Source organism: Cryptomeria japonica, chromosome 6, assembly GCF_030272615.1.
Source record: "Cryptomeria japonica chromosome 6, Sugi_1.0, whole genome shotgun sequence".
Taxonomy (NCBI): domain Eukaryota; kingdom Viridiplantae; phylum Streptophyta; class Pinopsida; order Cupressales; family Cupressaceae; genus Cryptomeria; species Cryptomeria japonica.
Window position 1 is genome coordinate 274,481,694 of NC_081410.1, and position 13,979 is coordinate 274,495,672.

The 13,979-nt window shown below is 35.3% G+C and overlaps 1 protein-coding gene across 3 annotated transcripts in view; it reads left to right on the top strand.

Moving 5' to 3' along the window:
• Nucleotides 1–13,979, top strand: part of LOC131062620 (transportin MOS14) — a 260,300-nt gene that overhangs the window by 9,507 nt on the left and 236,814 nt on the right. For all 3 annotated transcript variants that reach the window (XM_057996324.2, XM_057996326.2, XM_057996325.2), the window contains exon 3: nt 122–184. In XM_057996324.2, coding sequence (XP_057852307.1) covers nt 122–184 — 63 coding nt within the window. The remainder of the gene's footprint in view (nt 1–121; nt 185–13,979) is intronic.

The window sequence follows — 13,979 nt, forward strand, 5'->3', positions numbered from 1 at the left end:
ATTGCATTATTTCCTTATGTATGGTGCAATTTATCTTTTTTTCATTTAACCTATGCAGCTTCTTCACAAGCTTTTCTTGTAAAGATTTGTAATTCCACTTTCACTTATGCTACATATATAGGTTCAGCGAGACTTTGAGGAGCTTCCACCTGCAACTTTTGTTCCTCTGCGTGACTCTTTAAAAGTAAATGTTTCTATTTGATTCTCTTGATAGCTTGGTAAACTTTCTTTGTTAGACTACATCTCTATGATTATCTTTAATCTTTTCATATGTTGTGCAACAAGCTAAGAGTTGTAATGATACAGCTATAATGACAATCAACAAATTGCTATCAGTACTCACACTTGGGAGTTCTATAGAGTCTTTGGGATGGGGGAACAATTTTCGGGGACAGATTTTTTTTCCTGAAAGTTTGGGGACAATGAGGAAGCAGCAACTAAAATAATAAATAAATATTAAAAATTGAAAAATTAATTTACAAAAATAGTAAAAGAAATTGCAATTTATTATTGATGTAAACAGTTTGACAATCAATAGATCAAAAATTCTGTATATATATATATATATACATATATAAATCAAAGAAACGGGACTCGGGACTCGGACCCGACTCGGCGAGGCCTACTCGTCTCGGGACTTGGGACTCGGAGTCGAAACTTGGATGGACCCGGCAAAGTGAAAAACTCAAGACATTTAGAGATTTTTAAGGATTTAAAACTTGTTTCATGCACCCTTTATTAAATACACCTTAAAGACACAATAACATCATGAAATAGAAGCTAATTTGATTACATACACAAGTATACATCAATCACATAAGCATAAACACAAATTGTAGCTGAAGGAAATAACAAACATAGATATATAAATATTGTCAAATGTATACAATATTACAAAACGCATGGATTAAAAAATCCATGTCATCATATGATCAAATGAGATGCAAACTCTTCCTTTCCAACTCTTGATGCACCAAATGAAAGTATATGTTGTTATATGGAACCTAATCAGACTCGGAGGTTAAAATTTCCCTACTTTTATTAGAGCAGTTTCCCCCCTATTTTTATGACGGGGGTTTGGGGGCAGTGCCCCCAAGTTGGGGTCAAGGGGCAGCGCCCCTTGTGCGCTCCTTGTCACATTACAGGGTGGGGTTGAGGGGCAGGACCCTGCGAGGCCAAAAGACTTTTATTATTTGATAAAGGCCTCGGGTGTTATTTTTCTATTGTTTCTCCTCACAACTCACTTTTCTCCTCCTATTTTGCCAAATGAATGAAATGAAGTTCACTTTTAGGGGCAAAGCAAAATATAAACAAACAAAAAGAAGTTAAAAACATGTTTTTTTTTTGTGTCTTTTAGCTGCCTTACGCGGGCCAAGTTTGGCGAGTCCCGGCTCCCAAATTCGGCGATTTTAGGCAAGTTTGAAAGATGGTGATTTTGGGTGATTTTTGGGGCCAAACTCGTCCGAGTCCGAGTCTGAGCCCAGTAGACTCGGCGACCTTCACTCAACTCGGGAATCGCCCAAACGCGGCGATTTTGGGCGATTCCCGTTTATTCAATTTCATCAAGTTTCAATACAAGTTCAAGGGGTCAATGACAAATCAAACTCATTGTCTGGTGCCAAAACTATGGCTGTTTCCTTATTGCTAGAATTGCTAGACTCATCTACCTACTAAACCTAGAGACCGACCAACCCTATATATGCAGCTTGATTCTTATCAGGCTGCACTGACTTTTTTGGGTCTACGTCCCATCATACTGTTAGATTCACTTTGTACTTGATCATCTTGTGAACCATGAGATGGATGACACATTGTGCAACCGTAAGCTTCTTCTCTCTCCAAGAGGTAACCGCATTCCTCTTGTCATAGTGGATGAAGCTGTATGTAGACCAGGTCCTCTCAGCAAGTTATGGAAATTTGCTCCACTCAAGTTAAATCAATGAGGCCTCCTCTGCACCATATAAGTTCTTGATGACTTTCATGAAGCCTCTCTTCAACTTTGTTATTGAGGAGAGAACTCTACAAAGATTTTGCACATGCCTACATTCAGTTTAATTTATAGCCAGTCATGTTCAAAAGAGTGTTGAGAGTCTCCCCCTTTGTTGAATATACACATAGTATAACTTCAAGATGGGGTCTCTTTCTCATACAACGACCTTCATTTGGCCAAGGATATTGTCATTTCACTCATATGTTTGCCCAAGGCTTGGAGTGTGAGAGACCCATATCCAAGCACCATGGAAATTGTGGATATGCTGGAGGTGATATATTAAGAATTTAAACAAAAAGTGTTTCTCTTCACCACCTGCTTTGTCCTCACCCCTTTCTTTGTCCCTGTCTTGGTCCACTTATTTCATTCGTGTCATAATCAACTTGTGCAAGGGCTTTTGCAACTTAGAATCTTAGGATGCATATATAGTTTCAACAAGTTTGATACATTCTTTCTTGGAGAAAGACCAAAATTGTGCGCAGGATATGCGGGACATGTCTTACATCAGCTACAACTTGTTTGATCAACTCAATTTTGCTGACTGCCCTGAGTACATTGTTCATTGCATTCACACATGGGGTCTAGTGTGTATATTTGTAGGCAGCTTCAGTCAACTTCCTGCTGCTTTACGTATGCAACATTTGTCATGACTTGCAACACATTGTAGGTCCAACCTCCTCAATAGCAACCTTTAGGATCAAAAATTAAAATTTTGCATCCATTTGGTTCCTTGAGCAATCAATAGCCCTAAAAATGTCAGGTCTTGTCATGCCCCCTTTTAGAGCTAAAGGATTAATAATATTTTAAGTGGGTCCAGTCATTTCATTTTCAAAAAGGCCACTTAAATATTATATAGGTTATATGTTAAAGTTTGAAAAAATGCTTTTTACGCTTTAGTCAATAGAAGTTCAAAACATGGTGCCTTTGGATGTAATTTAAAAAGTAATTTTAAATATAGGAGGGAAATGTAAATAAAAAATACAATAAAAAGTATTTTGAGTATATATTCAAACTGGTCAGCCCTAATAAAGTTTCATGTGATTTTAGTCATCTCATATGTTTAGGGGCATGACGATGAAGCCCAGAAGCGAAGGATACAAAAAGTTGCAACTCATTTTTTGTTTGATTAACCCAATGAAAAAACATAGATTTTACAGCTTCTTATTAAGATCTCATGAAGTGCTAGATGAAGAAGATGTGGAAAAGTAGCGATCCCCTACTTCTGTGTTAGTGCAACCTAAAGTAAGAAGAGCAAAAGCTGCAATCCTTGTTTGAGTTATTTAAGACAGAAGCAAAAATGTATTTTGGGAATAACTTGGCAAACTAAAAGATAAGGATATTTTAATTCATTGGCATAAATAAGGAAAAAATGGAGTTAGTGTCGGGGAAAAATTAGAAAAAGTTGCTGTAAATATCAGAAAAATAATGTTAGAAAATTTTGACCTTAAAAATTGTGATTTAAGTTTGACAATATTTGTAATCACTTACCAATTAATGTTTGTTTTGATGGTATATCCAGTGAAAAATCAGTCAAAACACCGATAGAAATACATTGACATGATAAATTCAATTTCATTTGAGCTTTTTTGGGAAGAGGTGACAAAAATGATATATCACAAGAAATCACAATTTTTTAACTGTATATGCTTCTATGATCTAAGACTACTAAGAGGCTAAGACTTTTTGTGATTAACCTAGTGCAACTAAAAAAATAGAAATTAATTACTTGTTAACTTAAATTCTAAGTTGCTGGTATGGGTATGGGTACGGGTGGGTACGGGTATGAGAGCCAGGTATGCCGGTACATCAATTTTTAATTCATTGGCATAAATAAGGAAAAAATGGAGTTAGTGTCAGGGAAAAATTAGAAAAAGTTGCTGTAAATATCAGAAAAATAATGTTAGAAAATTTTGACCTTAAAAATTGTGTTTTAAGTTTGACAATGTTTGTAATCACTTACCAATTAATGTTTGTTTTGATGGTATATCCAGTGAAAAATCAGTCAAAACACCGATAGAAATACATTGACATGATAAATTCAATTTCATTTGAGCTTTTTTGGGAAGAGGTGACAAAAATGATATATCACAAGAAATCACAATTTTTTAAATGTATATGCTTCTACGATCTAAGACTACTAAGAGGCTAAGACTTTTTGTGATTAACCTAGTGCAACTAAAAAAATAGAAATTAATTACTTGTTAACTTAAATTCTAAGTTGCTGGTATGGGTATGGGTACGAGAACCAGGTATGCCGGTAGTTTAATTTTTTTTACTTGGGTACTGTATGTTTGGGTATATATATATATGTATATGTATATACATATACATATGTATGTATATACATATATGTATATACAATATATATATATATATATATATATACATATAATCTCTTGATGAATAATTCAACAAGTCCTTTGAGCTCTTGGATTCAATGATGAGCATTTTATCATCTTGTAGAGGTCGCCAAAATGTTGACATTTTATGCCCCTTTATGAGCCATCAACAATAACCATCTCAAAGATCTTACCTAGGCCGTCTTGCGTGATGTTTTGCCCTTGGTTGTTGCATTAGCCCTCTTTGTTCTTGCCTTCGTAAAAAATCCAAGTTGTAAATATCCAAAAATGACTAAGTATTGGACTTGTCAAAGTTTCGAGGGTCCACTTACTCTCATGCCATCATACATTCTCTATCAATTTTGAGGTCAATTTGATAGTATGATACTTCATCATAGATCAATGCCAAAGGCCAACATCGTAGTGATAAAGATAAATATTAAATGCCAATTGATAGTTAAATATTTAATACATATCTTTATCAATTGACATTTAATAGTGATAATTTTAGTTGTCTAAGTTCTTGGTTCCGGTCTCCACTCCCAAACCCCTTCATTGTAATCAAATTTCTTATATGACAAGAGATCCTAATAACTAGTGGGGGTTTGGGAGTGGAGACCCTAATGGGTTTGATCTTTGCATTGGGCAAAAGGGTGCTTTTAGGGGAATTTTAGGGTTTTTGAATGCAAAAAAATTTTCAAAAAATGTCTTTTTTGTTACTTTTTGGCGCTCAATGACTTTGGGTATGCTTGGTATGTACCTAGATACCTGGGTACGTACCTCGAGCATACCCAGGTGAACCTGTACCTAGACGGACCTGTGCGGGTGTGGGAGGCCTTAAGAGTGTATCCGGTAACATAGTTTAAAATAAAAGGCAACCATCTAGTTGTACAAAGATTGGAATTTTTGCTATATTTTCCTACTAATGATCAGAGGAAATGCAGAAACAAAGGATATATTGAAGGGCAATCACATTCAGAATTATGATTTATTCTACTTGTATATATTTCAAATTTGAATAAAAAAAGTAAAGAGTAACTAAAGGGTTTCTGATTTTTCTTACTTAATATTGTACAAGGCCCAGAAGTAGAGGGTACACAAAAGTTCAATCTCATTTATTTAATTTAATATTTATGGGAAATATAAAAATAGCTAGTGGTTTTATGCAGATAAAAAAAAAATCTAATTTTAACTTTTAACTTTTGAAATAAAATACCCAAACTTGAAAATGAGAAGAATTTATAGTCTGAAACCAATAGCTGTCTGTTAGTTCTATTAAATATTATGTATAGAAACTCTAAACCTCCAAAGAACAACCATGATGCTATCTAGATTCTAGTTTGAATTTAGAAATTATATTGAACAAGAAAATGAGAAATAGGCTTCCTTTTTAGATTAGGGTGTAAGGCTTTCATTTTTTGAATGATTTTTTAGTTTTTGTTTATATTGGCTATTTTTTTGGGGCATGGGGATGCCCTGCCATCCTAGAGATGGTTGGAGTATGTCTGCATGTCGCGTGATTGCTACCCTTTGAGGGGAATGTTCACAGGGGTGCCCCTTGCATCGTAGGGTCTTTACTATGGATGACCTCCTTTGAGGATGGCAGTTGGGGGAACGCAGTATGTCTGCATGTCGCGTGATTTCTACCCTTTGAGGGGAATGTTCACAGGGATGCCCCTTGCATCGTAGGGTCTTTACTATGGATGGCCTCCTTTGAGGATGGCAGTTGGGGGAATGGCATTATGTATCTTACTGTCCCCTGAAAGTGCTGATAGCAGGCTTACAAAATGCAAATCAGAACTTAAAATTTGGAGGTTCCAATAATAACAATTCATTAGCTGTCAAATCAATATAATGATCAATTATTGAAGCAAGGAGGAAGGAAGAATATATAGGGAATAACCTCCTTGAAAATTCTTTTCTCTAGCAGACAACAAGATCAGATTCCATCTTTTGCTGAAAATCAGAAGTGGAATGTGAACTTATTACAGGATTGAACTTTCAGCTATATCTTGCACATAACTCAACATCAAATGGTTCCAACAGAATGATGTTGATTGACATGGTAACAGTAACTACTTAATAGTCTAATCAACACTGAAGTGACTCTGAAGTAGACTTATGATGCAACTCCCTCTCATAACCAGTCAGTTCCAGAAACTGAAAGGACCTCCTGAGAAAAGAACTTGCTAATTTTAGACGTAACATCACTACCATCAAAATAACTACTTGGAGTTCTTGTCTTGAAGTGAAAACCTTTTCAAAAAGACGAACATACTAGAAAGAAAGTTACTATATATATATATATATATATATTTTAAAATATAAAATATACAGAAGAGGGAATCAGGAGATCTCATTGCAACTAAGCAAACTAACATTGTAATAAAAAAATCCATATGACTTTATGCAAAAAGACTATCTCTGTATGGAGTTGGAACATTGTGTTTAGAGTTCAATTTTTGATTTTTGCTATTAGTTTTTTTGAACAGGTTTTACATTGGTTGCAAGGTAGTCTAACCTTAGTGGCAAAAATCTTTCTCAGGAATAAATTGGCAAATTCAAGGGTAAAGATTTTCTCAAAAAATTGTGATTTAATTGAGAAAAATTGGGCTAGGGTTAGGGGTCAAAAACAGGCCAGGGTTAAGTTCTTTTTGTAACTTGAAATATTGTGCAACATGCAAAAAAATAATATTTTGCAGATGTATTGCCAAAAATCAGGATTATAACATTTTTTCATGGTTTAATCAGGTAAAAAAAATACTTTATTGTTGAGAATCACTATAGATTGTTTCATCCAATTTCTTGAAAAACTCACAATTTTGGCAGTGAAGGGAATGGTCCAAATTTCTTGCAAATATCCCTAGATTTTGCTATTGTGGTTGAAAGTTCAAAACTAACATAGATAGAAGCTCTGAATATGGATAGCTCATATTACAAAAATTAATGGCTTACACCTTGTTGTACCCAATCTAAGACTTGATTGTTATACATGAAACTTCTTTGTTGTCGTATGTTACTATATCTGCTTGCAAATTGGTTGGATCTGGGTCTATTTTGCAAATTGGTTGCCAAGAAGCCATTTTTGTTCTACAAACATGAAACAAACTCTTTGCTTTGTTTTTCTAAGTTTCTTTCATTCTTTTGTGAATTTATGAAAAGAGCTAGGTTTTATTTATCAATTTATTATTTTTTAAAAAATTATTTGTTTTGAACTAAGTTGCCGATTTTGGTTCAAGGATCCGGTTGTTTGGTTTGGCTTTTTTTTTGGGTTTTGGGTTCATTAGTACAAAAATAATTGGATCTTTTAACTTTTAAGTTTTAATCATCAAATCAAGTCTCTAAATCATCAACATCATCGTCATCATCATTGACATTAGATGATGTATGAACGTTCATCAAATGTGTTCTTGCTTTCTGAGTCCTCAAATGTAATATGCTGAGAAGTGGAAGTATTCAAGTTAGTATGCTCTAGCTTTATATCCCACGTCTTCGTCTCCCCTTTCTTGTATTCATGTTGTTTGTGTGATAGGAGACGCAAGTTGGAATGCACATATGCTAAGTTCACTCTTTTTGAGTGCAATTTATTGCGCTTTATTGAGTGAATGAAAGAATATGTGTTCCAATGTCTTTCTGATGTAGACGAACTAGCAACCTATAAGGACAAAGTAAACAATTAAAGTTATACATTTATAATTTTATTAATAGAATTTTCAATTTAAAAAAAAAATGACTAGAAATACTAAAAATTAAATATTAATTAATTGTTAAACTTGTGATAAAATTCCGATAGCGAGGCAAGGGCTGCAGCTATTGGAAGAATTGGCCATGGAAGTACCACCAACTATGAGCATCCTTTTTAAACCTATCACGAAGAGCCACAACACTTTGACCATTTGAGTGCACAAAATCTACAAACTCATTCGTAATTGCATCTCGCAATTCATCTTTAAGGAAGTGTCTAAGGAATGCTGCCTTGTACCCTTCAAACACTTAAGAATCTCTATATTGGGCAAGCCTTCTTGGCATATTAAGAAACTAATTGTTGTAGTATTTTGGAGTCAATGCATGGCCAAGAAGATGTAATGGAGTGGTCATCTTGTTCCATCTTTCTTCAACAAGTGCATGCACTTTTGTGAAGAAAGTCTCCTGAGGGTCTTGCTCTTTTGCACTTATGATGCACTTTATCTTCTCAAGCACCGAGTTGATGCCAACATATAACTCTCCAATGCAAGGCCTGTCCATGTCAATATAGTGAATCATACTCATAATGGGCTCGGTGAAACTAAGGAAATACTCCACACGATCCTACCATGAGTCATCTAATATCCTTTGCCTAATTTTTGTTGCCCTCTCAGTGCTGCTTTGCTTCCATATAGACCAATTTTGGCTGATCACCATATTAGAAAGTGATTCTGTAACTTTCACAAGTTGTCTCAAGACAATTGTGTTGGAGGCAAAACGGATCTCTGCAACCTATGATAGAAATTAAAGCCAAAATGATTAAAATTTAAAAACAAACAAATTATGAAAACCAGAAAATGTAAAACTTTTACTACAATCAAATTATGAAAACCAGAAAATGTAAAATTTATACTACCATGAGTCATCTAATATCCTTTGCCTAATTTTTGTTGCCCTCTCAGTGCTGCTTTGCTTCCATATAGACCAATTTTGGCTGATCACCATATTAGAAAGTGATTTTGTAACTTTCACAAGTTGTCTCAAGACAATTGTGCTGGAGGCAAAATGGATCTCTGCAACCTATAATAGAAATTAAAGCCATAATGATTAAAATTTAAAAACAAACAAATTATGAAAACCAGAAAATGTAAAATTTTATACTACAATCAAATTATGAAAACCAGAAAATGTAAAATTTCATACTACACTTACCTTCAATATCTCCACTCTTGAAAATGATCTAAAAGTTCCTTGAGACATGTGGTGGTTGGTGATGAACATTTGGATGTCCTCAACCTCTGCATACACCTCTTTGATCTGGTCAATTTTGTTCCCAACCTTTTGTAGCATAAGTTTTAGTGAGTGGTTCGGACAAGGTGTCCAAAAGATATGTTGATATCGTTCCTCAACTGACAAACCAGTAGCTCTACAATTGTTTGCGTTGTCTGTTATGACTTGAACAATGTTATGGGGTCCCACGGTCTCGATGGTAGTGATGAGAATATCAAGAATAAATTGTCCATCTTTTACTTGCCCCTCACAATCCATAACTCTCAAGAACATTGCCCTTTTAAGGGACACCGCTATGACATTGATCAAGGGACAATTTCTTGAATCTTTCCACCCATCTGAAACGATGGACACACTATCTCAATCCATTAATCCCTTATGGGCTTTAATGCATCTTCAACCCCCTTGACCTCTCTTTCCAAAAAGGTGCCACACCTTCTCATAACCCGGGCCGTTGTACCCTTTTGGAGCTTCTTTAACTTTTTTTAACATCTCTTTCCAATATGGGGAACATACAACATAGAAAGACAACCCATTTGCATAAATACATCTTGCTACATGTTGGTCAGCAATGTCTCGACTCTCATTTTGAAATTAAGTTTCCAAAGGTCCTTTTGATCATTTGCATACAGTGGGTTCTTCACTTTCAACATCAGCTATGGTAAAAAATGGGTGGTTTTCTACCACAATATTGGGATTACATGGGGGAACATTTCCTTTGATTTTTTTGGAACGGGTTGACTTAATCTACATGCTTCTCATTCATTTGCTTCATCTTGCTCCCTAATATATTTTAATATTGTCTGTTGTGGTATAGGTACACCATCTTTTCTAGGGCAACTTTTGATGCCTCTTTTAGGTGTTCCACACAAATGGGCTTCACCCGAATACATGGACTAGAATGTTCTACATCATATCCCCTGCATTTCCAAATGAATCCCCCACCTCCTGGAATTGGTTGTATAATATTAACATATTTCCATAGAGGAGAATTTGGATCTGTTTTGAATTTTTGTTGTTGATCTATGGAGGTAGAATTAGTTGCCATTATAATTTCTATGGCAAAATTTTTTGTGAACTCATTCAAAACAAAAACAAAAGAAAGGAAAAAAATAGATAAACTAAACAAATAATTCATTTCATGTTTGTAAAACGAAAATGGATGAAAAAAGTGAAAAAAATCTTACCTCTTACAGCCAATGGAATGTTGCAAATGCGTAGAAATGAGGGTGGAATGCTTGATGAAGCTTCAATAATCAGTCTTCAACTCTCTATGTCAATGCTACACGCAAAAACTTACTCAGCCTGTGGGAAAGAAACTTTCTGTTTGCAAAATAAATGACCAAAAATGAGGTTCTTTAGGTATTTTAAGTGTCTCAATGGTCACTTTTAGGGCTCCCATTGTGTTGAAGTCAAACCAGACGCCAAAAAAGTTTAAATTTTGCAAAATTTTGTTGACTTTTGTTGGCCGGGCATCCGTGAAATATCCCCTGCAGTTGATTGACTGAAAATACAAGGAATATTTGCTAACAACTGACTGTCCAATCTGCGTGTTATGCGGTTTTATGTTTTGCGTGTTATGCTGATATGTTGTCTCAGAATTTTCAGATTGGTGTAGAGGTTAACAACCACATATTTCTCATGAATGAACAACTACAAATTGTAAATGTAATTCAATTTTCAATTCAAGATGCAAGTTATATTCAAGGTTATTTTTCTTCTTTCAAGTATATGTTATTTCTTACTATAATAAATCTGATTATTATCTGGTATGTTGCAGATGGAGAAAGAGCATTTATGAATTTCTATGTCTTTCTCACAATCACCGATTGATATATATATATATATATATATGCCAATAAGGAGGATCAAGCAATACCTTGACCGGTCATGTCTATTAGACATGACCGATCAAGATATTACTTGATCGCACATCTTCAATCATAATCGCGTTTAACCGATACCAATCGGTGTGCATATAACTAACAAGTTTAACCGATACCAATCGGTGTGCATATAATTAACAAGTAAAACCGATACCAATTGGTATGTATGCAGTTATTAATAAACTCAATAACAATCGGTATTCCGTGCATTAGTTAAGAACCGGATTATTAGCAAGGTTATATATATGAATCGAGGGATACGATCATAACTCGATCGTATATCATGCATACTATTATTGATATAACATAAAACGAAAATAACATATCGAAGAGTAATTATATTTATCAGACGAAGGAATGATGACTGAAGTCTTGTCATAGTCTATCGATGAGATAGATGATTGAATGAGAGACTTCATTTATCTCTCATTCAATCATTTATCTTACCGAGGCTATCATGTATCAACACTCCCTGTTAGCTAGGGAAGATAAATGAAAGACAACATATCTAGCATCACATTTCTCATGATGGTCAGTATTCCTTACGTAATCTTACTCTCTAGGGAATCATATCACCTAGACATGTGACATGAAGTATCATCAATCATCTGATACAAGAAATCACATCACCTAAGCACGTGACATGAAGTATCACCTAAATGCGTGATACAAACGTTCATCACATCAACTTGTGATGACAAGATATCACCCAAGCACGTGATATCAGTATTGCCTAAGCATGCAATACTTTAAGAATAAGCACATGAGAATAGTTAAATTCTCAATTTATCCAAGTTGTGGTATGTGCACTAACATTTAATCCAAATGTTTTACCACAACACAATCATGGCACATCCATGGCATACCAGAGATCCAACATGATAACTGATTTGAACATCATAAGATCGTCACCTTATAATGTCTACATACAAGTGTTCATTATCTGAGAGATTGTCACCTCTTAGACATGAACATAGAAGGTTAAACCCATAAAAGTCCTAACATGACAAAGAAGTTTACACATAAAACATCTTAATAAGTATAAGAGTACAAAGCAAATTAAATTTCAATCATACCAAGACCTTTTCTGAAGTGCTCAACTTTCACCCTTGAAAGTGGTTTGGTAAGAATATCTGCTGTTTCATCTCCTGTACAAATGTATTCCAACTGGATCACATTCCTATCTACCATGTCTCGTACATAATGATATGGAATCTCAATATGTTTGGATCTGTCATAAAACACCGGATTCACTGAAAGTTTTATACAACTTTGGTTGTCGTAATGAATAACTGTAGGCTTCATTGGTTCACCGAATAACCCCACAAGCAGCTTCCTAAGCCATATTGCCTCTCGAGCAGCCATGGAGGCTGCAATGTATTCGGCCTCAGTGGAACTCTGTGCTACTGATGACTGTTTTTTGCTAATCCAGGATATCATGGTCGAACCTAAACTGAAACAGCATCCTGAGGTGCTTTTCCTGTCAGTTACACTTCCGGCCCAATCTGAATCTGTGAATCCGTGTAGATCTAGTTCAACTCTCTCATATTTGAGACCAAGTTTTAGGGTACCTTGTAGATATCTCATGATATGTTTTACTGCTACCAAGTGTATCTCCTTTGGTTCACACATAAATTGACTCAAGGCATTAACTGCATACCAGATATCTGGTCTCGTATTTACAAGATACATCAGGGACCCAATCATTTGCCTGTATAGAGTAGGATCCGAGGGTTGTGATTCTGCTGCTGCTTCCTTAAGTTTATGAAGGTTTGTTTCCATTGGAGAGGTCATGGGTTTGCAGTTTAGCATTGCAAATCTCTTAAAAATGTCCAAGGTATATTTACCCCGGTTTAGCATAATGCCATCAGAATTCTGCCATACTTCCAAACCTAGGAAGTAATGAAGGAGTCCCAAGTCCTTCATATCAAATTCTTTAGCAAAGTCTTTCTTACACTGATCTATGAGGTGATTTTTTCCTGTGATTAACAAATCATCAACATATAAGATCAATGTCAGTATATCACCTTTGTCTTGCTTATAGTAGAGATTTGGATCTGCATCATTCTTTGAGAAGCCTAGCCCTGAGAGATAAGTGTCAATTCTTTCATACCAGGCCCTGGGAGCCTATTTAAGCCCATAAAAAGCTTTCTTGAGTTTACATACTTGAGATTCTACATCATGAATCTCAAACCCTTCAGGTTGCTCTAGGTATACTTCTTGTGCAATCTCTCCATTAAGAAATGCTGTCTTTACATCCATCTAATGTACTTTCCATCCTTTTGCTGCTGCAATGGCTAAGACTGTTCTTACTGAGGTATATTTGGCTACAGGTGCAAAGGTTTCTTCATAGTCAATTCCTTCCTTTTGTGAGAACACTCTGGCCACAAATCTAGCCTTGTGTTTCTCAATGTTGCCATCTGCAACATGTTTGATTTTGAAGAGCCATTTGGAGGTGACAACAGATTTTCCAGCTGGTCTAGGAACAATCTCCCAAACATCATTTTTCATAATGGACTAGTATTCCTTAGACATGGCATTCTTCCATACTTGATGTTTAAGTGCATCTGATACATTAGTAGGTTCAACTTTTGAAAGATCATTCATGAGGGCAACGTAGTTGGTAAGTTTGTTAGGCCTTTTGTTTTCTCTGAAGGTTCTTGAAGGAGCAACATACTTCTGAGCTTCTTCTATAGTTTTGGTGGCCCATAGTGGTCTTTTCTTGAAATTTTCTCTAGGTGGGTTTTGAGTTTCACCTTCATTTTCCTCAAGACTCTCCCTATGAAGCTC